The following is a 27744-nucleotide window of genomic DNA, read 5'->3' on the forward strand; positions in this document are numbered from 1 at the left end:
CAAAGGTCTGAGTGAGCCGAGCAAAGACCTTGAGTGAAGAATGTTTTAGGCAGAAGAAGCCGTGAATGCAGAAGCCTAGAGGTAAGAACAGGTTTTGTGCGCTCAAGGAACAACCGGATGGGCTAACGGTAGGTTGTAGAGAGTGCCGAAGGCCAGATAAGCATTCATGCTGCAGGCCACCATTTGGAGTAGATTTTATTTTGTGCGTAAGGAGACGCCACTGGGGGACCATAAGCAGGGATGACGTGAACTGGTTTTGGGTGTCCAGAAGTTGCCTCTGGCTGCTCTATGGAGAATGGACAGTGGGAGGAGCAAAAGTGAAAGCAGGGAGAAAGTTAGGAGGGCGGTGAAGTCGTTTGGGCGGGAGATAAGAATGACTTGGCCGAGAGTGGAAAGGATAGACATGATGACAAATTATTTGACCCAAGATACATTTTGAGGGTAGAGCTGACAAACCTTCAGATACATGGGATGTGGAATGTGAGAGGAAGTGAAGAGTCAAGGATATCTCTGAAGTGTCTGATTTGAACAAGTGGAGAAAGGATGAGACCATTTATGGAGGTGGGAAAGACTTTGAAATGATCACGGATGAGGCCGTGTATGTGGAGCAAAACAAGTCTTCCATATTTAGATTATACCGATAGAGACAAATGGTACGATTCAGAAATTATTCACCACTTACGCTTGACAATCTCCGATTCTGGCGGAGCCTCCTGGGAATGGATATAAGTTAATTTGTCACGGGGTCTCCTGATAATCAATTCAGCTGTACTATTGCTACAGAAGGAATTTCCAAAACTTAGGGTTTAGGTTCAATAACCTGAGACCTAATTCTCTAAATGACCATGGGAATAGTTTGAGCTTTCACCTGTGATTTCTCAAGGTCAGCTCGGAACTTAACAACATTATCGTCAATAGGAAGTGACTTCCCCAGTGGTTGTTGGAAGCAGCCCAGGCCTAGGATTTAGAGTCAAACAGCTGTTCAAGATGCTGCGTGGGCACTAAACTGTTCCTCCATAGTATCACAGATCTGCAAGCAGGCTGGACTCTATTCTAGCCCATGCCCTTGATCTCAGAGAGCACAACTTTTACTTGAAAAGGCTTCCAAAGAAATAAATCTCACCAAGGTGTTGATTAAGCACATGTCCCCCCCCAAACACTCCAAAATGTTTTCTCATTGAATACAGTTAGATTTTTTTTTTTAATCATTTCAGGCTTGACGTGTGGCCATTTATTTTTCGACTCTGCTTGAAACTGATTCAGTCTCGCTTTTGAAAGACGGTTGTTCTTGTTGTTGACTATCAGAAACAACAGCCGAGATGTAGCTGATACCGTGATGCATTATCTTCGCTTTCATTCAGGAACGGAGCGGAAACAAAAATGGACCTGTTTTCCATCTTACTTAATGACGATTATGTAGTCAAACTCTTAGAAGTAGAAATTGGAAAGGAGGTTGTGAAGAGCTGGGGACAGGATGAAATGGGAAGTTTCAGTTGTGCAGAAGGAATACGTTCTAGGGACCTGCTGTACGACCTAGTGCCTAGAGTTAACACTACTGTGGGTAGAGGGTTGAACGAACTTAAAACTTTCTTAAGGAGCTATATCTCGTATTGAGCATTGTTAGTGCAATTTTAAAATATCGGGATGATTGGACCTTTCCTTTGTATTCCATACACTCCATTTGTAGAACTTCTCTAATACCAGCCATTTCCGATGAAAATGAAGGGAATCCTCTGTCTTTTTGTTTTCTTGTTGTTCTTCTCTTCCTGCTCCTTTCCGATTTCTGCCTTCCATGAATCCCCATGAATTTGCCTTGGATTCTTAGAGGCAAAATTCTTGCCACTCCAGTTAACCACATTTCTGGATCTCGCCCCTTCCCCACATCTTGGTTTCAAGTTCATTGGGCATTGATGCTCCCTAAGTCAGCATTCAGTAAATAAGACACTGGTGAGGTGTTTGAGACTCAGTACTCACTGTCTACGTGAGGAGTGTCACTGTGGTGACAGAATGTATTCCACTTTCTTCTCAGAAGTCAAAACAGTACGGGAGGCATATAGAAAAAGCAGAAACAATGTGGAAACTAGCCTGATAATATCGGGTGGCAAAACTAAAACACTGATCACTTTGTAGATATGGCTGTGTTAATGTCCTTGTCCTGTGCCCGTTCAGGAACCACTTGTTGTCTGTGTGGCACCATTAGATCACTCCAAATTTTAGGGTCTGTCTAGTGTTCGCTCATCCCTTACCTAATGCTTCACACTGGACGATAAGCCCCAACCAAGCAGCTCTAACTTCTGAATGTGTGAGCATGAACATCTCCTTCTAATGTGGGGCATGAACGTCTCCTTCAGGGAGGGAATCTCTAGGATTAAGAAGGCAGAGCAAAGAGGGCCTCCTCTTGAGGAAAATCCACTCAGCAGCTCAACGGTTACATTCAGCCTTGGATCTGGCACATAAGGAAAGGCCCAGAATAAGAGCTCTCCATTTTTCCCAATCGACAGCATTTAATGTTTTTGCTAATAATTCATGAGCCCAGGCTTTCACCCTCAAGCATGTTCTGCATCTAAATCAAACTGGCCTCCACATAACACACTCTGGTTTTCGAACTGGGTGTTCTGTTATGTGGTCAACAAAATTTATTATCCACTATGTGCCAAGCCATGGCTATAATTTTTATCATTAGGAATGGTGTCTAGAAGAGATCGTCTCAAATTGCCACCATGTAACAGGCTTATGGCCAATTAATGACCTAAACAACCTAAACACTTTGATTCTGGAACATTCCAACTGGATGCGAGAACTCAGGTAAGGTGTGTAGCAAACCCCCCGCATTTTTACAAACGAGGACGCCGGGGCTCAGGGAGATCTTAGGCCTGGTTCTAGATCACCCAGCCCAGCTTCGGCCCATCCCAGACTTGAACATCCTTTTCACCACCACCTCCGCCTGCCTCGCAGGGTGATTCTGTCAAGTTCTGCTGACAAGTGTGAAAACGTACAGTCATTCCATGCGATTTCAGTCGGAGTAACACAAATATAGACTTGCCACCTCAGTGGGAATTTAGATAAAATTCAGCTCCATGGAAACTGCACATGGTTGAAAGAGATCTGTGTTTGGACAGGCGGGGGTTTTTACTCACATCCATAGCGATAGGACCACCGTGTCTAGGTGAAAGCATTATCGCCTTTCTCTCAAAAATGTCAGTCCCTGTGCCCAGAGCTCTCATCCCGCCCCTCTCTTCCCTGAGGTCCTTCAAGCACGTCAGTGTCTCACACTCTTCATCCTCCTCTCTGCACGTGGTTCTAAGCTGCTTCTCTGCATGGTATTAATAGGTATTTGCGGTCAGATTCACCCTATTTGGTTTTTTGCCCCGTAAGGACGAGAGGCTGGGGGAAACAAAAATCAAAAATCAAATAATCAATGACTCGGTTCTTCTCTATTACTTTCAGGTGTTTTTTTTGTTTTTTGTTTTTTTTTTAATTTCTGACTTGCTTCATGGCCATTAGGATTTTGCACTTATGCGGCTTCCAAATTATTGTAATTCAGGGATCTTTTCTTTTTTGCCGTCACTCACCTTCAGCCTGGCTTAAGAATTTCAGGATTTGGATTCTAAGTGACTAATGACCTGCTGGCCTTAGGCAAATCCCAACTTATCTGTACTTTGCTCTGCATTGGTAAAACATTCAGAGTATAAAAGTATCACCACAAACATATCTATTCAGCCAAACTCTTGACTCCTTCAGGACAAAGATCATGTTCCTACATCTTCCCTCTCCTATACATAATGGATTCAAAATAAATATTTTTAATTAGCTAATTAGCCAGCCTACAGTCAGTCAGCCAGTTGGTCAGTATTTGTGATAGATAAATACTATCCCTCAGGGGCACCTGGCTGGCTCAGTGGGTAAAGCACGTGGCCCTTGATCTTGGGGTTGTGAGTTTCAGCCCCACAGTGGGTGTAGAGACTGCTTAAATAAATAAACATTAAAAGTCATAAATAAATGTTAACTATCAGATCATCTCACCTTAAAATAAATGGATTTACCTTGGCATGTCCCGCTTGTGTGGTGCATGCTTCATATAAATTATTCTGTGAAACTTAGGAGCTGAAGGAGAAAGGTCAATTTAATATGCCTATTTTTCTTCATTTGTAAGACGGAATGCTACTTTCTTTTCTCAGAGGTGTTCTAGGTCTTAGTAGTTGCTTCTGGTTCCTTCCATATCACTGTTTTAGGCCCTTGGGCCTGGCTATCTTTGGAAAGGTAAAAAGGAGGCTGTGGGGAAGAGGATGAGTTTTAAAGAAAATAATTTGATCTGTTCAAAGGATTCCGGAAGTAGATATCTTAACATCTGAATATTAACATCTAACTAATGTAAAGGTTATTCTGTATGTGTCGGGAGGAAGGGCTCTATATCTGATACCTTTCTCACATTGGCACACGAAGGAACCACCTTGTCTGATTTAAAACATTAAACATAGCCTATGAGACAAAATCACTATAGCATAGGAGTGTATATTTCCCCAAACGTCGCTCAAATAGCGTCAAATAGCCTGTCAAATACCTTTGACAGGCAAGGCGGTTATCAAAGACTTAAGTCCCCTGACATTGAATGTTCTTGTTTTTGTTTTAAAATGTTTCCATCTTCCTTCCTCTTAAAATGCAGTGAACTCTTATGCAGTTTATGGTAAGTCGATTAGATGTTGAAGAATTGATTTGTCATTATTGTAATGCAGACTCTTCCCGAGTTTCTGTCGTTGTTGTCTTTGTTTTTGCATTGGCTACATACGCCTATCTCTTTTAAACTCTACGCTATGAGGGCCCCTGATGCTTATTGCCTAGAACAATGTCTCGTAAGTACAGGTGCTCAAAATCTTTTCAATGAACAAATGGAACAAGACCTTCTGTTATCCCCATGCTTCAAATGACAGATTCCTATTTATGGTTTTTTCCGCATAGTGAGAAATATTACCATTTTCCTTGTCTTCTGATTTTCTCGAACCAACTGTTTCTTCCTTTTTTCTGGGGTTTTTAACCTTTCTTATATTTGGTCGAAATCTTCCCCAATTCTAACGATACAGCACATAACCTTCCCTTCCATCCACTTTCTTTTCTTAATTTCAGACAACGACTTCTAAAAGCAACAGACCGTCCTCTTACATTGTAATCTGACCTGTCCTCTTCCTATCTTCCTTTCCTCTTTCTCAGAAAAAAAATGTATACTGCACAGTTCTCATCGAATTTTTCTCATCTCTCATTACCCCTTCTTCTCCCGCTCACTCCTCAACTAAGCCGACTTCTGAGGCTACTGCCCTCCGCTGAAATTGCTCTCATCAAGCCCTACGAACACGTCTCAGTGCTGCCCTGGCTTTACATCTGAGGGCCGTGATTGGACGCTCTCTGTCACTTTCTTCCTCTCTCTTCGATAGTCCTACGCTTCTCATTTCCCCCACGCTTTCCACCTATTCGTCCCACTCCTTTTTGGCCTCTCGTGGGATCTATTTCCCCTGTCTGCCCGTACATTTTGTATATTCTCTAGAATATACTCTACTGCCTGAGCAGTCTCGTGTACTCTGTCATTTTAATCCTCATCTCTATGCATAATCATAGGCACTCAATGGATGTTAACTGAGAAAATGACTCCTAAATCTCCTTTTCTTCTCCCTGAACATCAGACTTTGATATTTCTGTCCTTCTGGAAGGAATGATACCTCTCCAAGCTGAGCGTATCACGAGACAGATTCCCCCCTCATACTCGTGTTGAGTTTTTAATATTCATCTTTATTAATTTTATCCCGAATGTGCATATGAAGTATCCTGGATCAGAGACTGACTTCTTTGAATTACCTAACAGGGAATATCATCACTGTCTCACCCCTTCTCACGGCCTTTACCCCAAGTCTTACTCCTGGTAAAGTAAGAGCCAGTGGTGAGAGCCACGGAAAATTTTCCCACATGACTGGCTACATATTCCCTAAGCCAGAGACAAGGAGAAAGGATTTTTCTATTATAAAGGGGAAGGAAGCCTCCTCCTTCAGAAAGGATCCCCTTCTCCTCCCGATAGGGTCTCCTTGGAAACATAAAGGACCTGAGTCCTAACTCTAACCTTTCTAAAAGCCAGATAGCCCTATGTAGCTTGGATTTTACAAACTGGAAATGTCACCGAGGTCTGGCCTTTTTTCCCAACCTGTAAAGACCTAAAGAGAGAGCCACCCCAGTCTTGCTGACAACTTGGAACTTAACCTGGGAACTTCCTCTGGGCTCTAACAGTTTGATCCTCTTGGATGAGAGAAATTGACTAGACGAATGACTGCGGATCAGTTCCCATGGGAAGGTTCTCGGAGCCAGAGCTTTTTATAGGCGTGCTGAGAAATGCAGGAGGCTTTATTTCCTCGAATGCGGTCTAATTGCACCCAGAATTCACTCATCTACCCAACCTAGAAGCTAGAAGTCTTCCTTGCTTCTTCCTCTCTCTTATCACTGGCATCCATTCAGCCGCCAAATTCCCACACCTCTACACTCTAACATTTCCCTACTCTATCCTTTTTTTTTTAGCGGGGGGTGGGGGGTGGGTTCCACTGCCCTGGGTCAGATCCTCATAATCTTCCAGTAAATTCTTCCAGTTGCCTCCTAACTGGTCTAATTCCATTTCTGCCCTTCTCAAAGACATACTCTGTATTTACGTCAGGGACATCTATTTGAAACGCACACATGCCCACACCACTCTCCTGCTTCAATCCTCTCAAAGCCCCCTGATCTCCTGGGGGCACCCGGGTAGCTCGGTCAGTTAAGTATCCGACTCTTTATTTCGGCTCACATCATGAGATTGAGCCCTATGTCGGGGTCCATGCTGGGCGTGGAGCCTGCTTGAGATTCTCTCCCTCCTTCTTCCACTGACCCTCCCCTGCTCGCTCTCTCACGCTCTCAAATAAAAAAAAAGAAAAAGAAGAAGAAAGAAAGAAAGAAAGAAAGAAAGAAAGAAAAAGAAAGAAAAAAGAAAGAAAGAGAACTGGCCTACTTGAGAAAACTTGAGATGTGGATAATATATGCCATACTGTATTATATCTTATGTTTTCACACATGTATTTTCGTTGGTTTTCTTCTCCCTCCTCTAATCTGCACTTCGCTGGCTAATGCACATTCATGCTTTAGAATTCTTCGTGAATACTATCTTCTCTAGGGAGCCTTTCCCAATTTCCTTTCCCACACGCTGCAAACCTCTAGCACTTGCCACACCGTTTTGAAATTATTTCTGTGTTTGACTCTTCTCCTGTATACGAGTTTCTAAATGGGAGGGGTTGTTTTGCATTCAACTTTGCGTTTCTAATTTCTTATACAACTACTGACACACAGTAGTTCAACAAAGGGAGCCATTATTATTTTATAATTAGTAATGTCAAAGTTAATTGCCTCCTATCAAGTCCAAATGGAGAGACTAGAAAAAAATGATGATTTCTTTGAAGTTGGGAAAATTAAATGTATGAGAAAATATAAGAATACAAGAACTGTATACACATACACACGCGAGCACGTGCGCACACACACACACACACACACAGATTTCAAATGAGATATTAGAGGGAGAATCAGCCTTACACGTAAGCAGAATAAATAACCCCCCCACTCCGTATTATAATACCTACTCTGTATTATTTCAAGCGGACAAAAATATCTCACTGTACCGAAACTACATCCCCATCCAAAGACTGAATCCTAATATTTCACGTCTAGAACTTTATTATTTCAATTCAAACACCTTGCCTCGGGGCGCCTGGGTGGCTTGGTCAGTTAAGCGTCTGACTCTTGATTTTGGCTCCGGTCATGATGTCACAGTCATGGGATCGAGTCCCACATCGGGCTCTGCACTAAGCATGGAGCCTTCTTAAGATTCTCTCTCCCTCTCTGTCTCTGCCCCTCTCCCCCAGTAGCAATCTGTCTCTCTCTTAAAATAAATAAACATTAGGGGCGCCTGGGTGGCGTAGTCGGTTAAGCGTCCGACTTCAGCCAGGTCACGATCTCGCGGTCCGTGAGTTCGAGCCCCGCGTCGGGCTCTGGGCTGATGGCTCGGAGCCTGGAGCCTGTTTCCGATTCTGTGTCTCCCTCTCTCTCTGCCCCTCCCCCGTTCATGCTCTGTCTCTCTCTGTCCCAAAAATAAAATAAAAAACGTTAAAAAAAAAAAAAAAAAAAAAAAAAAAATAAACATTAAAAAAACCCAAGCACCTTGCCTCTTTCCACTTAACTGTTAAGTAACTATGGAAGACAAATCATTTTGCCAAGTGTCAAACTCGGGATTTCTTTTTTTAATTTTTTTTAACATTTATTTATTTTTAAGAGACAGAGAGCAGGCAGGGGAGAGGCAGAGAGAGAGGGAGACACAGAATCCCAAGCAGGATCCAGGCTCTGAGCCATCAGCACAGAGCCCGACGCGGGGCTCAAACCCACAAACCGCGAGATCATGACCTGAGCCAAAGTCGGACGCTCAACCGACTGAGCCACCCAGGCGCCCCGTGGATTTTTTTTGAATGATGAGGATTTTATCTATACATGTATCATATAATACAGTTCTGGAGCATTCCTACAACACAATATATCTGGAGTTCAAAGGAGATGCAGCTAATTTTTCTCTCAGTAACAGAACAGGGCTAAATTCAATAGGTAACATTGCTAAAACTAGGGCAGAATTGAGAAGGGATTTGAATAAATAAGCTCTATGTCGGGGCAATTATTATTACTGTTTACACTGATCTATTAACATTTATGTGGTACTTAATACTTTCATTAACATCTTCACTTCTAAGGTGGTAGAATCTGGTCCGTAGCTATCTTCGATGGTTTCCAAGTATCTGTCAATTTATTCTAGCCTCATACGCTGTCTCACCACTGTTGGCACTCAATTGCGTATGAAGTTTATTGTTTTTGCTCTGTTTCTAGTGTGTTGGTGTTCTCCCTCTTTTCATCCGGAAGCTTCCTGAAGACAGAAACTATGCATTTTGCTTTCCTTTTAATCCTCTGTATCAAAGAAGCTTACAGATTAGGGTTTAAAATTGATAACTAGCGTAGATGATCCCAAGAGACCTATTCTAGGCCTATTCTTTCATAGAAACTTATTCCCTCAATTCCTAAGTCCAGTATACCTCAAAGCATTTCTACCATTCTCAAAGAAGTCACATTAGATAATGGGTATTTTTCAAAAGGACTGAGTTTTTACTGTGAATACTTCACTTTATAAGTTGTCAGACATTTTGACAGAATTAACTGACGGTTATGGATTGAATTGGTTGTGTATTTCAGTACAACCTAGGTTCTTCCAAATAGCCCTTCAGGCCCCCTACTATGCTCTAGAATAACCATTCTTTCGGGTATACAGAAGTCTTCATTATCCCCGTGAGCATCTTGTAATATGTATCGTTCAACTTTGCCTTCAGATTTCAAGTTTGGCGCTCAGGTTGTACAAGTAAATCACTCTTATCTTAATGAAAAAGCATCAACGTATCTTGAAAGTTCCCCCATGCTCTCCAGAATAGTTTTATATACACAGTGGTTTCCTGATTAACAGAAAGATCCATACGGGCTCATTTATCATTTTGTGACAATCGGTTTATAAATAAAGGAGATAGAAATTGACCTGGGAATTTCATAACCAAGTTCTGAACAACCAGGATTAATTTTGAGAAGAATGCCACAAGCCAAATAAGCATTTCTTTTCATCTCATTTCACAGGCCTTCAAGAGAGAATTGAAAACGAAAGAACCTGTAATCATGAGTACTCTTGAGACTGTACGAATATTTCTGACAGAGCAGCCTTTAGAAGGACTAGAGAAACTCTACCAGGAGCCCAGAGGTAATTGAATGTGGAACTGTAATAACATATTGATAGAAGGATCAGTGGTGACAGAGCGACCCATCCATTCTTGCTGCCAGGGTCTGGATGGCGCTCATATTTTCTAAGTTAAATAGAATCGATTCAAATTAAACATAGATGTTGGGAAAGAAAAAGGAACCCTAAACCACCATGCATAAATCTGGTTGCACATTCATAAATAAACATTAAGAGAGACTCGTTAGTGATCAGTTATCGAAACACTTAGAAAATAAGAAACAAAAGAGATTTGCTGCGAGAAGGGATCCTGTCGTTATAAAGACTACAACCTAATTTTCCTTTTAAGAGCCTGGCTGAAGTAAATTAGAGCTTGGGGTGCGCATTCTAACATGTTTCTGTTCAATGGCTTGAATGGATCTTGGATGATCTGAATGATAGAAGGTAGAACAGAGGAGGACAGACCTGAGATGCGCAGACATTGTCGGAATTTATGCCTAGGTGCGAAAGAACCATTAATCAATGGGTTGCCCTCTTGTTGCACTGTACTTTCTTTCTTCCGGTATGACCTTTTCAACAATGTTTTAAAAAAAAAAAAAAAAAAGGACTGTGGCCTAAAACCTTGTCATGTTACCAATTTAGAGCTGCCTCCTGAGGAGAGAGCCCAGAATGTTACACGGCTCCTGCGAAAGCAGGCTGAGGAGGTCAACACCGAGTGGGAAAAACTGAACCTGCACTCTGCAGACTGGCAGAGAAAAATAGACGAGGCCCTCGAAAGACTCCAGGAACTTCAGGAAGCAACCGATGAGCTTGACCTCAAGCTGCGTCAGGCTGAGGTGATCAAGGGCTCCTGGCAGCCTGTGGGTGACCTCCTCATTGACTCTCTCCAAGATCACCTCGAAAAAGTCAAGGTACCTTCTATTCCTTTGCTTCAGGGCCCTTTGAGAGACTTGAAAGGTTCCAATCTGAACTTGGGTGTGGTGCTTTCTTCTCCCAAAGTTTAAGAAAAAAATGTTTTCATGTTTATTTTTGAGAGAGACAGAGACAGAATGCGAGCAGGGTAGGGGCAGAGAGGGAGACACACACAGAATCCGGAGCAGGCTCCAGGCGCCGAGCTGTCAGCACAGAGCCCGGCGCGGGGCTTGAACTCACGAACTGTGAGATCATGACCTGAGCCGAAGTCGGACGTTCAACCGACTGAGCCACCCGGGCACCCTCTTCTCCCTAAGTTTAAAATAGGGCCCTCATGCATTAGAAATCCGTTGATCTTTCACAAATTCGAAATCATCTTGCATGTGGTATTTTCTCTAGGAGGAATTGGTGATCTGATCATCTCTGTCTCTAATAACGTGGACTGAAATATTTAAAAGTTACAGGGTGAAACAATCCCCTTTATTTTGCTATTAGGGAATGAATTTAAGCACTTGTACGAAAATGACCTGAGTTGCGTGCATGTGCGCGCACGCGTGTGTGTTCTTTGTGATACTTAGTATCAGAGTAGGGACAAATAGAACACTTCATCAAGAGCCGGGAGTCTAGGCTTTGGCCTTTTTGCTAACAAAATTACATGACTTGGGTGAGTTTCGGTACTGTGCATTGAGGCTGTTACTGCTGTCCTTCCCTTAGAAGGCAATGTATATAATACGTTATACATTAGTCCACCGCGGATATTGGGCAATATCATTATATATTTGGAATACTGCCCATGAGGCCGAAGTTAAATTCTCTTGTGGTACCAAGATGATAAATATATTTATTGAAAAGAAGATACATATTTAGGAAAATCGTTATGAAAACCAACTTGAAAACATAACCAACTTGAAACATTTCATTTACTCATCCAGTGTCAAACCCAACAAAAGTCCTCCCAGGTTCGAATTCAAAAGAAGTGAAATTCTCACCTGCACTTGGCATGGTCACCAGCAGACTCATCTCGGCAGGTGTCGTCTCCTTTGGCTTTCATGACATTGTTTCATACGTTCTTCTTCTTCCTTTATTTCCCTCAGTTCTGAAACCCTGCCCACTCTTCAGATGTTCGTGTGCCCAAGTTTCTAACCTTAGCTCCGTTCCCTTTGTATTGTATAAATACTCCCGATTCGAAGTGGCATGACAGCGACAAATGTAGATTTCCGGTCTGGGTCTCTTGTCTGATCTCCTCACCCACATGTCGTTAGAATCAAAATGCAACCGTTCTGAAATCAAGTTCGTTCAGTCTCGTGTTTGACCATTCCCCTGCTGCGGTCCCCTCTTACCTGCCTTTTCCTCGGTGTTTCCTATTTCACTGAATGGATCTTAACCCAACAAGTTGCTCAGGCTTGAGACTTGAGTTTCTTCCTTAAGTCCTTCTCCGTTTTGACTGATTGCGCATGACGGCTCATTCTACCTCAGAATGTCTCTTTTCTGTTTTCTCTCCTCTTTTCAACCAGTGTCCTGTTCTGGCCCCTAGTGTGTGTTACTCAGATGATTGTATTGTACATCTATGGATCCCATTCGCTGTACCTGACGTATCATGAACACTGCGTTTCCCTTTTTTTAAGTTCATATTTAACTTCCGCTTAGTTAACACGCAGTGTAATAATAGTTTCTGGCGTACAGAACAGTCATTCAGCACTTGTGTGTAACACCCGGGGCTTCTCACGACGAGTGATAAAGAATTTTAAATATTTGGTGAACGAGTGAATGAATGAACGGTTTCTTTCCTGATATTTCTACCTTATCCACCCTCTTATGATTCCAGTCCCAACTCCTGCCTGCCTGACAATGAAGCCCAATGAATGAAGAGGGCAGGCGGCCCTTTTCTTCCTAGCCCTGGTTTAGATTCCCAACTGTGACTCCCATCATCCTGGCCATTCCATTCACTCTGACCATACCACCCCTTTACCCAAATATGCCACCTTTCTTCACCACTCTCTGCCTTTGCAGATGTTCTTCTCTTGGCCTCGATTACCTCCACCTTATGTGCCTGGTGATCTTCTATTGAGCCCTCAATGCCCAGCTCAAATGGCGTCTGTCTTTGTAGTTTGTCCGGAGTGTCTCCCACCCCCAGCTCCTACCGAGCGGAAGAAATGGCCCTCAGTTCACTGCCTTCTTAGATCACCACACGTGCTTCGATTGTCACACTCAAATTTCCCACAGGCAATGAGCTTCCTAAGAGCAAGGGTCAGCAACATATAAAGGAATTTACTTCTGCTTCTTTATTTCTTTGCCCCACTCTTGGTTATGAGCCATTCTGCAATATGTAGTTATCGTAGGTCTTTGCCCTGGTGAAGCCGACAGTCTAATGTTGAATGGAATAGCTCTGCACGAAAACAGTGGGTGCAGATTTAAGAGAAGATTAAAAAGGAGGGCTCTATAACTTGGAAAATCTCTTCCCCCCTAACATTCTTTGACTCCATGTCTAATAATTAAAGCAATGGTTAACATCGACGGCTACTGGAAAATTAAAATAAAGTGTTGAGACGTATTACCTTGTATTTGTTCAGCCTTAAAACTAGTACTTTTATTAAAACGTACAGGCACGACGTTTAAAAAGAAATCAGCCCCCAAAATGACAAAGACGTTTAGGAGAATGTCCCAGAGGAACCACATTCGTTTATTAATTAAGTGGCCGAGTCTATAAGGGATTCACTTGTAGCCATATGTGCCGCACAGGAGCCTTTGTAGGGTACGGAGTATGGATGGAGAATGCACTCAACAGGATTCCATAGTGAAATATCACTAAAAGTAGAACAGCTCACAATCAGCCGATCCTCACTGAAGCCTGTTTGCATTTTTCCTTTCACTTCCCTTCTCCTACCTGTGCTCGATCCTCGGCCCCAGTTCATTTCCCACACCCTAACCAGGAAGACTCTCATTCTGATCCCGATAACAGCAAAACACCCATGCGCTAAATAGCCCTTTCTGAAAGAGCGTGAATATGCCAACACTTCAAAGAAATCGGTTTTCTCTGTGGCTTCTCAACAACACTGGGTTTGAAACTCTGAGGCTTTGGTGGTGGTAGTTTATAAGGAGTGAATTTTATTAACTAAAACTTACTTTGAAAAGAAGTAGAAGAGTCCTTAAAACCACTGTTCCCATTTTTCTACTCAGCAATTTAAGCCCTCGGAGACTCCACGCTGTAGGGGACTCCAAAGCGATAGCCAGGCATGTAGCCAGAGAACATTTTCTTTACCCACTTCAGCTCGTTTTCATCACCCCTAGTGACTCTATTGTAATACCCACCTCCATTCTGATCTTATTTGTTAAAGTTGTTGCACACGTAACTCTGCCATGTGTATTTCTGTGGGATTTAGCATTAAATCATTTCATTGGCCAATGTGGCTTTGGGATTTGGAGCGTGGATAGAACAGCAGCAACCTCAAAATCCTGGGACGCTCTGGAGGTTGCATTGTTGCTGGCTAATCATCTCCGGGACAGCGTGCGTGCGGTAAATCAAGAAGAAGGAACACAATGTCAATATTGACTGTCAGGCCCCCAAAGAAAATCTCGGCCTTCCGCGTGCAGCTTCCTTAGGAATAATCCCCAGAATAAAACCCAAAATGTAAAGGCCTCTTTATTTTTAAAATTCATGATTTATAGTGCTTAGCAAATATTTTAAGGACACAAACACGATTCCCCACTTAACTGGAAATAACACCAGCGTTTCTGTGTCTCTACAAATATTCTTGCTTTCCTTATCGCAATGGAGAGTAAGAATAACTCCTTGAATCACTAGGTGCTCTGCTTAGATCCGTGAATGGAACATATGCAGGTTTTCATAAAGTGGAATGACTTTGAAGCTCAAGTCTACGTATGACGTTTTTGTTCTTGAGAACAATTCCTGTGTGAAAATCTTTGGGAGTCGTTGGTTTTCCAAGTTTTCTTTTTGTTCTCATCGACCATGGTGTCTTTGTACCGAGCGGTACATCATTCTGGAGCCAGGAACATTTCATTGTCCCTAGTTTGCCCGTTGCCTCAAAGCACAGGTTTTCACACCATAACCATCATTAAACTCCCCCAGCCTGCCATTTGGGATTATTACAAATGCATCACCTCCACATAGGTACTTAGTGTATAGTTTTTTATCTGAGTTTTAACTTACATCTCTTCCTGTGAAAGGTCAAGGACAGGGGTTCGCTGAGTTTTTCCTTGAAGTTCTTACGGTGACACGTTTTGATTAGAGCTTTCTGGAATTAGAATTGAGAACAAGGTAATAATATGGATAGTAGACCAGGGACTCTCACGAAGCCATCATGCCCTTCTGGCTTCTTTCTGCTCGACATGCGCATCTACAAATTTAAGAAGGTAACTGGCACACACATCGCTGCGGGCCTACCCTCCTGAGTCTCTGTGGTTTGGTTGATCTGAGAAATCTGCGAAAGGAATGCTAGCTCAGAATTTGACACGGAGAAAAGCGGAAGCTCTCAGCCGTGTTCACGCGACCCTCTCTTCCCTTAGTGTTTTCTCATCTTAACTCTGGTTTCTAATGTTTTATTATTGTTTTATTCATTTTGTTTTATTGTCTTTTATACGAGCCAGCTTTGAGTCCTTTCTTGTATGTGAGTTTTATAGAGGAAGCTAATGACCCAGTCAGATGGAAAGCTTGTCATCCATTCGGTGGGAGGTAGGCAAGGTTAGACAGAACCATCACCAACAGGGCAGCCCCGAGAATGAACTCTGCATAAACAAATGATGTCTCCATATTGAATGAGGTGCACTGCCTGTAGTAGGAAAAGGAAAGTTTACTAATGTTCTGTTAATGGTTGTAAACAGCAAATGAACTGCTCTGTGGAGGCTTTTGTTGTTATTTTTATACACGTGCTGTGTCAAGTAAGCCTTTCAGAAGAATATACAAGCAAGAAAGATGCAATCCTTTATAAATCTGGGTTGACTATGGAACTAGCACCTGTCACACGAAGCAACTTGGGTTTTATCTCATGTGTAAAGCATGCATTTGTGATGTTTAAAAGCCTATCACTTGCCCTCTAATATCTTGGAATACTTCCGGAAGAAGGCATATTCCAGTAAAGTCTCACTTACATACTGTAAAAGTACAGTGTTTATTTTTTTGAAATAGAACGGCCATTGTTGGCTTCAAGAGAGCTTAGGAACTAAAGTAGGAATGAGTCATCTTAAAAATCCTGACCAAATTATTTGTTCAGTGTACGATAAATTGTAAGTTAGCGTTCCGGGACAGCTCATTACTTAGTTCTCATGGATTTGCTCTCATTTCTTGCTTTGTTTATAAAGCTAAGAGCAAATTACTTAGGACAGCGATGTCGAATCACGTTTCTTACCCAAGGCGTCTGATTTTAGTGAGCGCTGTGTGTGTTTTAAAAGCCTCTACCTCGACTTAGGCAAATAGAACCTTCGTTTACCATGCTATTCCCATCCTGCCTTTGAAACTTCTGAAAAGCCAGTGCAGAGTAATTGTTTCAGACATCTGCTTAGCATACTTTGAAGTGCATATAAGTTCTTTTTCGGTTTCATTTGAACCCCAGCTGTCTTCACCCAAGTCTATAATCAATCTGAATTAAGTTGTCCTACTTCTCCTAATAAGTCTCTTATTAAGTTCTGCATCAGCCTCTTAGGGAGCTTTAAAAGCTAATTCATGTAGAATTGCCATTTTCTTCTAATTCATTTGTCAGCTCTCTAGATTCCAAGGAAAACAATTGCAAAGACTATTAATTTGGCTCTTCATAAACAACTTATGTGAGTGTAGAATACGCTGGAACTGACCAAACGGTTTAAAACAGTGAGTGGGAGGAAACGAGTTGATGACATTCAACACGCTTTCTTTTTGACTCTTTCGAGATGCCGTCTACGTTCAAAGCATAAAGGCCTTTATGTAATAAGAGGAACATCCTTCTGCTTTTACTTTCATAAATAAGATAATTACTGAGTGAACTTTGCTTCGAGACAGGGAAAGGCTTTAGAACAGTTGGGAAAGGAACACGCTCTTTTTATTATTGAACTTATTTTAATTGGGACTTCTTTGTATGCCTTTGATGGGCCGTGACAAAAGAAGGAGCTAGAATCGGTTACCATTGTCATGGCGTTACATCAGAGCCATACAGCTCCTCTTCTGGTCATGGGACATTTAGGACAACATGGATAATCAGAATGTTCAGCCACCGGGTTCATCTGACATTATTCTGCTAAGGAAATACTTAATTAGATAATAACAATGTCTCCAAAGAATGTCATCCTTCCTACTATACGAAAACAACCATATCAAAGCCTGATCCTTTACTATGCCAGTCCTGTTCACTGAGGATTGTGGTGGCTGGTAGTAATTATAAATACTATTCCCCAAGAGTCTTAGATAATACAAAGACTCTTCCAAATAAAAGCTTAAGTAATATACTGTCAGCATCGATGGATCTAAAAACTCAGTCATTCACTCATTCCTGACATGGTCAAAACGTATACCCAGAGAAGTCTGATCTCATTATGGAGTGTGAATATTTAATTTATTTCATGAATCAAATTGTATTAGGAATCCTATTCATGGCAGCTTAGTCTTGCTCAACAGATTGTTACATAGCTCCAAGCTGGGGGAGCAAGAATTTGTACCAGCTTGTGCATATGTGTGCAGGTGCCCCATTAACTGGAAACAGTTGGGAAATGTGCGTGTTACGTAACTGAAATTCCATATTTCCTTAGAAAATGGGAGCACGCAGCCAATGTGTATTTCTGTTCTCCTTTGGAATTTACCGACGTCGTCACAGGTTTCGGGTTCACAACTGTGTTACTCTCCTACCATAAGCACAACAAGGAATGGCTTAAGAACAAATCACCCAAGGAGTGGGCCCCTGCTGTGTTCCTGTGACGCTCAGCAATTACAAGTTTCAGAACTCCACGGTTAACACTGGCACCAATATTAGGCCTTACACAACATTACGTTAAGTTACACAATGGCATTGAAAAACTGTTCTTGGTAAACCAGTTGTCTGCGTATCATGGGAGCAGATGTGCTCACGATACTAATGTGACCCTCTCCTTTTTAGAGGGTTGACTTTTTCATGATGGGAAGAGGAAATTTTTTCCTGGTATGATTTTTTTTAGACCAAAATAACATTTTTCGGTGATATTTTACACAGTGCTTCTCAAACCCTTCCACATCGCTTCTCTTAATAGCCAAGGAGTTGAAGCTTGCTCTCTTCCCCTCCCACATGCTTAACCTCCTTTTACCACAAGCATGAAATATCTTGGATGTTTCTTATTTTATTGTTTACATCTGTCGATTCCGTGATCTTCTCCACAATGCATTTGTTAGGTTTAAAATTTTTTTTTAATATTTATTTATTTTGGACAGAGAGAGACAGAGACAGAGCCTGGGCAGGGGAGGGGCAGAGAGGGAGACACAGAATCGGAAGCAGGCTCCAGGCTCTGAGCTGTCAGCACAGAGCCCGACGCGGGCCTCGAACTCACAGACCGCGAGATCATGACCTGAGCCGAAGTCGGACGCTCAACTGACTGAGCCACCCAGTCGCCCCTGCATTTGTTGTGTTTTAATACGAGAGTGTTTTTCTCCTAAACCTTAAGTGAAATCTCCCAGTACATTTACCCATGGGCACGAAAGTGTACTTTGAGAAGCACGATATGAAAACCTGCCCGATTTGTGCAGGCTTCCTCTTTTTCCATAAGCTTCTTTCTCTTCTGTACACATACACACAGAGTAGATCCCTGCCATTTCAGATTTATCTGTTGCAGTTTTATCTGATCACTGTGACCCACAGGGTCCATGACTTAGAGGTCTTTGGTCTTTGTAATTTTGAACACGTACTCTTCGAGGTTTCTGTGCAGCAGTCAATTAACTAATGACTTAACTTGTGTTAGAGGTCACGTTCCCCGGAAACAGACCCTGAGAGCAGGGGTCTGGGTGCACGTTGATTTATCGACAGTCTGCTTTCAGGAGAAGCCTGTATGGGAGTCAGGGAAGCATAAGAAGGGAGAAGAAGGGCCAAGCCAGTATACCATCGCAGGCAAATCTAGCCGTGTGTCCTCTTCCCTACACAGAGGACTCTGGAGTATATACCGTACAACAGAGTTGTCCATTCATGCCCCAGATAATGGCTGGGTGTGACCAGTAACATGCCAATAAATGTGGATTAGTTAGCTCTGGGGCGGAGTGAACACCGATTTGTGGCCTTGTCCAATTCTGGCTGTGTAGATACTCCCACCCCGGGAAGACTCGGGCTACCAACATGATCTCGCGGAATGCAGAATTGGGAAGAGAAGCACACAGTGGGCTCTTGGGCTCTGCTCCATCACACCCCTGGCTGTGGCTCACCCCCGGAGATATCAGTTACCTCCCGGGCCAGGAGTACCTGTTAACTCCTGGACTAGGGGCCTCCCATCAGCAGAGGTCACCTTCCCGAAGATGAGAGGCAGCCATGAGACATCAGTAGCCAACAGTCACAGCAGCTGGGGGATAGATGCCCAGGCCAGGAAAAGAGTCTCCTGCAACCGGCAAGCGAACCTAGTAATCCACTCAGCTGCCATATCTCAACATGGCCGTTTTAATGTTGTTTTGTTCTTGCACGTGCAGTCATTCTTTAGAAGTGGAGAAGATTTTGTTTCTTGCTGGAAAATTCACCCTCGCTCTGACCCACCCCCTATGTACTTTTTGGGATGGACCGTGAACAGGTAGAGCTAATGAAAGGGTCTGAGAAAGTGATGCTCATTAGTAAGGAAATGGCTTTATAAGAGACTTGGGCTTCATAGTTATACAGCTTACAGGTGTCTGAATTGATCAGATATTTGCAAATTTGGGGATTCAAGCTATCCAGACATAGTCATTGAGAACGTCAGGAATTTTCCGTGGCAGTGGTTCTCACCTTAGTGTGCCTCGGGATCACCCAGAGGGCTTGTGGAAGCCCAGGTTGGTGAACACCTCGCCCAGAGCTTCTGATCCAGACCGGCTGGAGCAGGGCTGAGAATCTACGTTTCTAACCACTGCCCTCGATGCTGTTGGTGCAGGGACCCTTGGAGAACCACCATTCCATTGTGCAGCTGCAGTTTATGTATAGAAATACGTATTTGCAATTGTTTATTGCAATTGTTTATAGCAATTGTTTATTGCTAATAATTCATCGATCTGTCAGTAATTCTCCCATAAATATATCATTTATTGCTTCACTTATATTTATCAACATCCACAGCATCTCATCGAAAAGTGAACGCAAGCCAAAAAATAAATAAGTAAGTAAATAAGTAAAATTAAATAAAATAAATAAAAATTAAAAAAATAAAAGTGAATGCCAGCCCATGGCCTTCTGTGTGAGTGACCGATAGCTTCGGTAGGGAGCATAGTTTTCCTCCGAAACCTGGAAATGGAAGATGATGCACTCTCCCTGAGTCTCTCTTGTGGAAGCCATTCACAGTTACTTAGTCCAGTTTTCCTCTTACTATTTTACTGGTCCTCCCATAGTTTAGGGGTTGCTTCAGATGACTTTAAGCTTCACCTGCCTTCTCACTATTGCTACTTAAAAATTGAGGTGTTTAGTCACATAATCGTTCGCCTCGTCTACACGCTATCACGTTTACAAATAACAATTAAATTTTCTTAATAACAACAATTAAATCTCAAACTTCTCCTCAGAATTTCCTGCTGAGCACACTGTTTATAAGCAAGTACTTCATAGAGTTTCTGGAATCGAAGACATTCAGAATCTTTGAGACTCTTCCACTTTTTTTAATTTTCTTTTGAGAGAGAGAGAGAGAGGGAGAGAGAGAGAGAGAGAGAGAGAGAGAATCCCAAGCAGGCTCCACGCTCAGCTCAGAGCCTGACATGGGACTTGATCCCATGACGCTGAGATCATGACCTGAGCTGAAATCAAGAGTTGGGCGCTCAACCGACTGAGCCACCCAGGTGCCCCGAGACTATTCAGCTTTTTTTAAAGTTAAAACCTCCTTGGTGGATATGAATACTGGGTAGCTTATCCAGGAGTTCCTGCATTTTATAGCTTGTCACCCCACTGAGGATCTGCGTTCAGGGGGGGAGAGCGTACGTGTGGAGAGATGGAAACAGATGTGAGGCGACGTCGGGAGGAAGTAGGAAGTAGGTCTGAATTGCAGTGACTGGGGAAGGGGGATTTTTTTTCCTCGAAGTCAGTGCAAAATCAGTCTATTAAATGCCTATGAAAAAATTCAGTGTTGTGGTATGGGATGAGTGGTATATGTAAGGACAATCATGGAGTAAATATAATAGAAACAAATGTGTTTAAGTATGCTTTAGTGTTAACCAAGAAACATTCCAAACAAACTTTCCCCTTTATTCTGGATTCCTGGCCGGGGGTGGGGGAGGGGGTTACATGAAAAGTAATTTGATTAATGTTCAATGTAAAATTGAAATAACTGTGTATAAACCCACTCAAATCAAGTATACATTAAATAATTGAGTTAACCGAATTAGGCAGAGTAAGGGCACATTGATTTTCAATATTTTTAAAAATTGGTCCACATATCATTGTTATGTTTTTGTTTATAAACTTCAATATTTATTAGGTTTCTACAGTGTGTTCAGTCCTAAAATGTCAAATTCTCTTAGCCAGAGTGAGGCTGGAAAATCTAACACTAAGATAGATTTCTATTTCCTTTTAAAGAATTGATTTTTATGGTGAATGTTTTTCCCTCATGCAGCTAAGAGCCTGCTGGTTCTGTTTCAAAGCACGCATGCTTTTAGAAGCCTTGTTCCCTGGGATTCCACATTCTTATGGACTCAGTGGGCTCATTTAGAACTTTTTCCTATCAAATATTCAAACCCTATTATTATGATCTTCACATGGCATTAAACAAGTTAGCGAGGAGAATAAAGTCGATTTATCAGCCATATATGCCAAAGTATAGCAATTATCTAAGTAGAAACTAAAGCGAAGGAGGAAAGGAAGCAGTATATATTGGTTGGTTTTTGAGAACAGGTGACAGACCACAACTGAGTTTCAGCTGATTTACTTCTCTTCCTACCTGAAAACATTTTAACCCAGTTTGGAATCTGTACATTGTTGTGAACTTACATCCTATCAGGTCTTATGAAGTCATTCTCGTTGAACTGCCCCGTGGTTTAAGGCTTTTGTCTGTCCCAAGCACAAGTAGGCCAGTGCATCAGCATTCCACCTATTCAGTTGGCTGTCGGCCTCAACATACTTCTAGCAGGGACAGGGCTAACGCCAGAGAATGGTTCATTGTTCCCCACCCACACAGGCCGCGTACTAGAATCGTGAGAAGAGTTATCCAATATAATAGTGACTTTTGTGCATCCGATAAAGCATAAAGTTAAAAGAAATGTAAGGTAAACAAGCGAGCGTAAGTTCTATTGATCTCTTGGCTCACCCAGGGAATAAAATATTACCTTTGGAACCGCCCTGCCATTTTGTCATACAGGTTGAAAAAAAGACATTTTCAAGATTGTCTCAGTGTTAAAATTGCCTGGGGGTTGGGGTTGAGCGTCAGATGCAAGATGGGTCTTAATGAAATCTGACCCACTTTGACTTTCCAAAAAAAATGTTGAGCGCTTAGTGAAAAGATTTTTTTTTCAGATTTTAAACCCTTTTTTCAACTGAAATAGGACTCTCCTTTAAATAATCGATACAACATCACTCACCCAGATTTTTGAGGATGCTAAGTCATACTCCTTTTTTGAAAAAAAAAAAATCTATTACTATTAAAGTGTGATGTCTCTGTTACCTGAATACTGATCACTTTTTTTAAAGCTAGGTTTGGCCAATGACTTTGACTTTTTTTGAAATAACATTTAAGCGCGTTCATCAGACAGCTTGACATTCAGACACATTTGTATAAGAGGTAATTTATTCATCATCCACATGCACTTAAGTGGACATTATCATGATAGCAGTTGTCATAACAGAACAGCACAGGATATGAATTTAGATCTTACTCTAAGGTGTGATCAGAAAAATCAGAGGAATATCTTGAAAGTGAAAGTCCTTGGGGTGGGTGGGTGACGGGCATTGAGAAGGGCACCTGTTGGGATGAGCACTGGGTGTTGTATGGAAACCAATCTGACAACAAATTTTATATTAAAAAAAATATATATATATAAATATAAATATAAAATCCACCAAAAAAAAAAAGAAAGTGAAAGTTCTCAATAATATAGTGAAAAGCCGAGTCAACTCCTGGTTCCACTTAAGAGGCTAGATTTTTCCCACATATGCATATATATTGACATAAAATAATAGCCCCTAATATATCTGGAGGGGCAATGTAGTGTGCAAATAAATACATAATAAGACTTTCTTTTCAGCCTAGGGATATAATGAAGAGGAACCACTCTAAAAAAACTTACCAATCTAATTTTTAAATGTGCTCTTGCATAGATTTTAATGAAGAAAATCCATTTTATATTCATTTCATTTGACTCAAAGTAGTCAGATATCTTGATCCTTTGTTGTCCCACTTGTTGGAACAAAAGGTATCTTGGAAAGACTAAAACCATTTATAAAATTCAGGAGCTACAATAATCGGAAAAGAAACGTAGATGCTGAAGGGCATTTTACAATCCTTTTTAGCCCTCTTCCATTTAATTATTTTTATCTCAGCTCTTAGAAAATTTATATTCCTCTCTTGTTCGGTTCTGTTGTAGTATTTCTAAGTTGATAACAATATATTGAATGGAAAATCAATTCCGCAAAAACTCATTTTGTTTCACCAGTGAGTGCCTTCGAACAAAAATAAGTGTGCCGAGTGTCAGGCCAACTAGGTGTAGCATATGGAACAGGCAACCTCACAACCCTACATTCCTCTGTTAATTATTATTCATACATGCGGACGTAACCTAATTTGTTTTCAACAGACAAAAAGGAATCTCTTGGCAACTACTCCATACGATACGGTACCATACTTTGTCCTGCGTTTGCTTGGTCAAAAATGCAACATTTTATAGCGACGGACCCACTTTGGCTTGGAATTTGTTTCCCTGTATAATAACAATCATCGTTTACATGCAAGCATAACCGTTAGAGTTAGGTCGCACGGCCATAGGAACTCAATCTGTTTTCCGCACTGCCGTCTCCCCAGTGCTTGGAACATTCCCTGGCATAAATAGGTGCTCAGCGATATTTTCTGGAGGGAATGAATAAACAAACTTGCACCAAAACCCAGGACAGAATGCTCTCCCTCAGACACGTTAGACCTTTACAAATTATTTTACAGTCGACTTGCTCCCATCTGTCAACCATTCCGACTCGGGCCATTGTTACTTCTTGCCCAAATCTACAGACATTCATTTGCACTCTTCTTTCCGAAAGGACCACAGGCTTACACCTGTCTACTTGAGATGTTCTACGTGAACCTGCCACACCCAGAAGAATGCGCCCTTTCTGTTACTCCCCAGCTTGTCTACTCAGGGAGGTGCTCCTGACCTGCCTCAGCCTGCTCTGGGCTTTGCAAGCCCCGTTGACGCACCTTCTCACAGCACCATTACGCTGTCTTTTCCGTAACCCACTGAATTGCCTCTCTCTGGTACTGAATGTCAGCCTGTGGAGAGTTGCGTTTTCCCAGGGCATAGTACATGTGTACACAGCACGTACATACATAGTGCAGAGTGGATACAAAATAAGTGTTTCCCAGTGAGTAGCGAACAAATCTAGGGTTGCTGGGCACGTGCCCATTCCCCTTGGCAGAAACCTTCGTTATCTGCCACACCAAGGCCACCACAACCTTGCTGCGTTCCACTTTAGTGAGGGCTATTTGCCCTTCCCCAAACACGTGACGCTTTCCTGCTTCCTACCCTTTGGTTCAAGCGCTGAACGCGTATCTTTTCTCGTCTCGCCGCGCCTCCGCTCCCTTTATCACTTTTATGTCTGGTTCAGGGAGACCTCACAAAGCTACATGACGGAGGAGCGAGGAAAGACAGGATCCCGCACCCCCTCTCCCCACATCGTGGTATTAGAAGTCGGCTCCAGGGTTGCAGCTACGCGAGAAAGGATCTAAGTCTGTGGCTCTCGGGGATGCACTTACGACCCTCTGCTTCGCAGCCTCTCCCCGAACTAGACCAAACAGGACCTTGTGTGACTCTGTGCTCCCCACCTTGCCTGAGCAGTGCTTAACTGGTTGTAGGTGGAGTGAAAGAAGGAGAAGTAGCCTCGACCTCCTCGTTCACCTTCGCCACAGTCCTGCGCTACCCACGTTCCTGTCCCCCTTTCACGCAAGAGGAAACGCACGGGAAATATTTTCATTGAGCTTTGTCTACAGTAGAAAACCCCAAACATGAGAGAGAGAGAGAGAGAGAGAGAGAGAGAGAGAGAGAGAGAGAGAGACAGGCCATCCCTAATCTCAACCCCAGCGGATTTCAGCCCCCTCTGTCCCCTCGGGCCTGCCAGTGTACAACTCCACCTGGAAAGACGTATTCTCCCCAAATCGATTACTTCCCCCTTCTTTCCCACTTGTTCTATCTTGACGACAATTCTCTGGTTGGCACCCAAAACTGCAATGTTAACGTTCTCGCTCAGAGGCTTAGAGGTACGTCAGAAATGAGCACGTGCTCCAACGTCAAATAAAGCAAAGCGATAGATCTAAAGAACTCAGTTATGGAAACTGAAGGAAATAACAGGCTTCTTTTATCTAGGAAATCGGTGTCTTAGTTTTAGAGGCAACTGTGTTCATGAAGCAATTTGAGGAGAGCTGTGGACCTGAAATATTAGTAATTAATGCCAAAAGGCCTAATTCTCTCATTTATTCTTTAATGAAAAGGTATCGAGGGATTATCATCTAGTGGGTCCAGGCCTACCCTGGTGACAAAAAGAATAGAAAATTGCCTTCATGAAGATCAGGGTCTCGGGACAGGCCAGACGATGAACTGATAAATAGACAAGTACGTATGCACTTTGCAATTGTGATCTGGGCTAAGAGGGAAGGGTGCCGAGAGGGAGAAAAATAGGGGGAGCTTCTTGAAACGGGGCAGACAGGATGGGCTCGCTTTCACAGTCACGTTGAGTGAGACCTAAGGTTCACGAACCAAAGCCAGCGAGGCCGAGAGTACAAATGTAAAACTCCAGGCTGAGGGAACCACACAGGCGAAGGGTCTAAGTCAAGAATAAGTTTGGTGAGTCGTAGGAATGCAGCGTCTTCCAAGTTCTTGTTCAAAATGCCAGCTTCACAGAAGCACCTGGGTGGTTCCGTCGGTTAAGTGTCCGACTCCTGGTTTCGGCTCAGGTCATGATCTCACGGTTCGTGAGTTCCAGCCCCACGTCTGGCTCTGTGATGACAGTGCAGAGCCTGCTTGGGATTCTCTCTCTCCCTCTCTCTCTCTTCTTGCCCCTCCCCTGCTCATGCTCTCTCTGCCTCTCCCAAATAAATAAATACACTAAAAAAAAAAAAAATACCAACTTCTCAAGTCCACCCTAGACCTACTGAATGGAAAACACTGGAGACGGGACCCTGCAGGCTCTGTGTTAGCCAGCCGTCCGCATGATTACGGCGCACGCTCTTACTTGAGAATCCCTGCCTTACGGGGATGTTTGACCCACGTAGGGAAAGGTGAGAGCGAGACAGGGGCCGTGGCAGCAGAAAATATGGGCACAGACCGTGAACGCTGTAGGCCAGCGGATACGTTTGCAAGTCCAAAAAACCTATCAACTGTAAACCTTAAGCTGTCTAAAATAACTCCTGAATTTGAATATCAATGTCCTTGTGCTTGATATTTTTAATGGCTTATGGATTATTACTTATTTTTAAGTAAGTAAACAGATTTCATTAACTGACATTTTGCTTGATGTTTTGTCACATATAATTAAGATTTCTCAGAAGGAAAATATTGGCATTCCTTCCCTTTCCTTAGCAGCCTAAAAACATGGCCTGCTTGAATGATTTATTTATACTCATTACAGGCCTTTTTATTTTAATTGTGCATATTTTGCAGTTAACCTCTGCAGAATACTCGTGAACTACCTTCTTATTTGTCTTCACTGTGCCATTCAAAAGCGATGGAAAACATGAAATCTTTTTGGTCTTTGGTTTTGGGGTTTGTTTGCTTCTTTTTTCTGTGAAGAGAAAATAATCAGCAGTCACGGTTAGGATTATAGAAACAAGTTTCCAAGGAAATTAAAGTCACTAAGGTCTGTACGGCTTGTTCTTGTAAGTAAAAGCCTCTCCTTCGTGATCAATTCTGTCTTCTTCCTCCTGTCTAATTTATATCTGTGAAGGCGAAATGCACAACACGCATAAGAAAGAAGATAGATACTATTAGTGTGGGAGCGCTGTAATTCAGCTGTTACTTCCAGAACATTGAGGTGGTGAGCTTCCGCGTGAAGCCAGGTCCTGAAAGATGACGAATCCTAATGGATGCAAATGAGAAAGTGTTAAAAAAGAACTTCCGCCTTTGTGTTTGGGTGTTGCGTCCTGGCTCCATAAATAGAAGAGAAACTAGAAATCATTTTTCATAAAAACATGAGGATTCTTGATGGGAGAAACACAGCAGTTAATTGCTATTCTTTTAGTGCCACAAATTTCAAGCGTGGTGACTCTGAGGGGAAACCATAGCTGAAATGTAATTACTGATAATTGTTTGGGAAATAAAAGCACCCGATTTCTTCATGCCTACATACTGCATATTGCTTTCCTAAAATCTAGTGGGTTGATTTTGTTAACTTAACCACCTCCAAGTTATCCCGATGATGCTACATCTAGGTCATTAGTTCTGAGTCTGTTTCATTATTTCTTGTCCTTATTCTGTTTGCTGGTCAAAAGCGATCATGCCCAAGTGTGAAAATGTACAAAATTGCCCTGAAAACTGAATGCAAGGAAGACAGTGAAAAGAAAAGGCATAATACTTTGCCTTCAGGGTACTAATGATAAAAACTGATGCTGAAATGGAATGCAGTCGCATCTCTATTAAAAAAGAGCATGTGTTTCAATGGCATAATTTATTGTCAAGAATGTCTACCAGAGGCAAAAGGGATAGGAAAGGCAGGCGGATGTACTCAGTC

General features: G+C 42.4%; 1 protein-coding gene across 13 annotated transcripts in view; it reads left to right on the plus strand.

The window, feature by feature from the left end:
- Window positions 1-27744, plus strand: part of DMD (dystrophin) — a 2113538-nt gene that overhangs the window by 1767186 nt on the left and 318608 nt on the right. For all 13 annotated transcript variants that reach the window (XM_081792827.1, XM_081792829.1, XM_081792824.1 and 10 more), the window contains 2 exons: window positions 9718-9838; window positions 10457-10725. In XM_081792827.1, the coding sequence (XP_081648953.1) occupies window positions 9718-9838; window positions 10457-10725 (390 nt within the window). The remainder of the gene's footprint in view (window positions 1-9717; window positions 9839-10456; window positions 10726-27744) is intronic.

Source organism: Panthera onca, chromosome X, assembly GCF_046562875.1.
Source record: "Panthera onca isolate mPanOnc1 chromosome X, mPanOnc1 haplotype 2, whole genome shotgun sequence".
NCBI lineage: Eukaryota > Metazoa > Chordata > Mammalia > Carnivora > Felidae > Panthera > Panthera onca.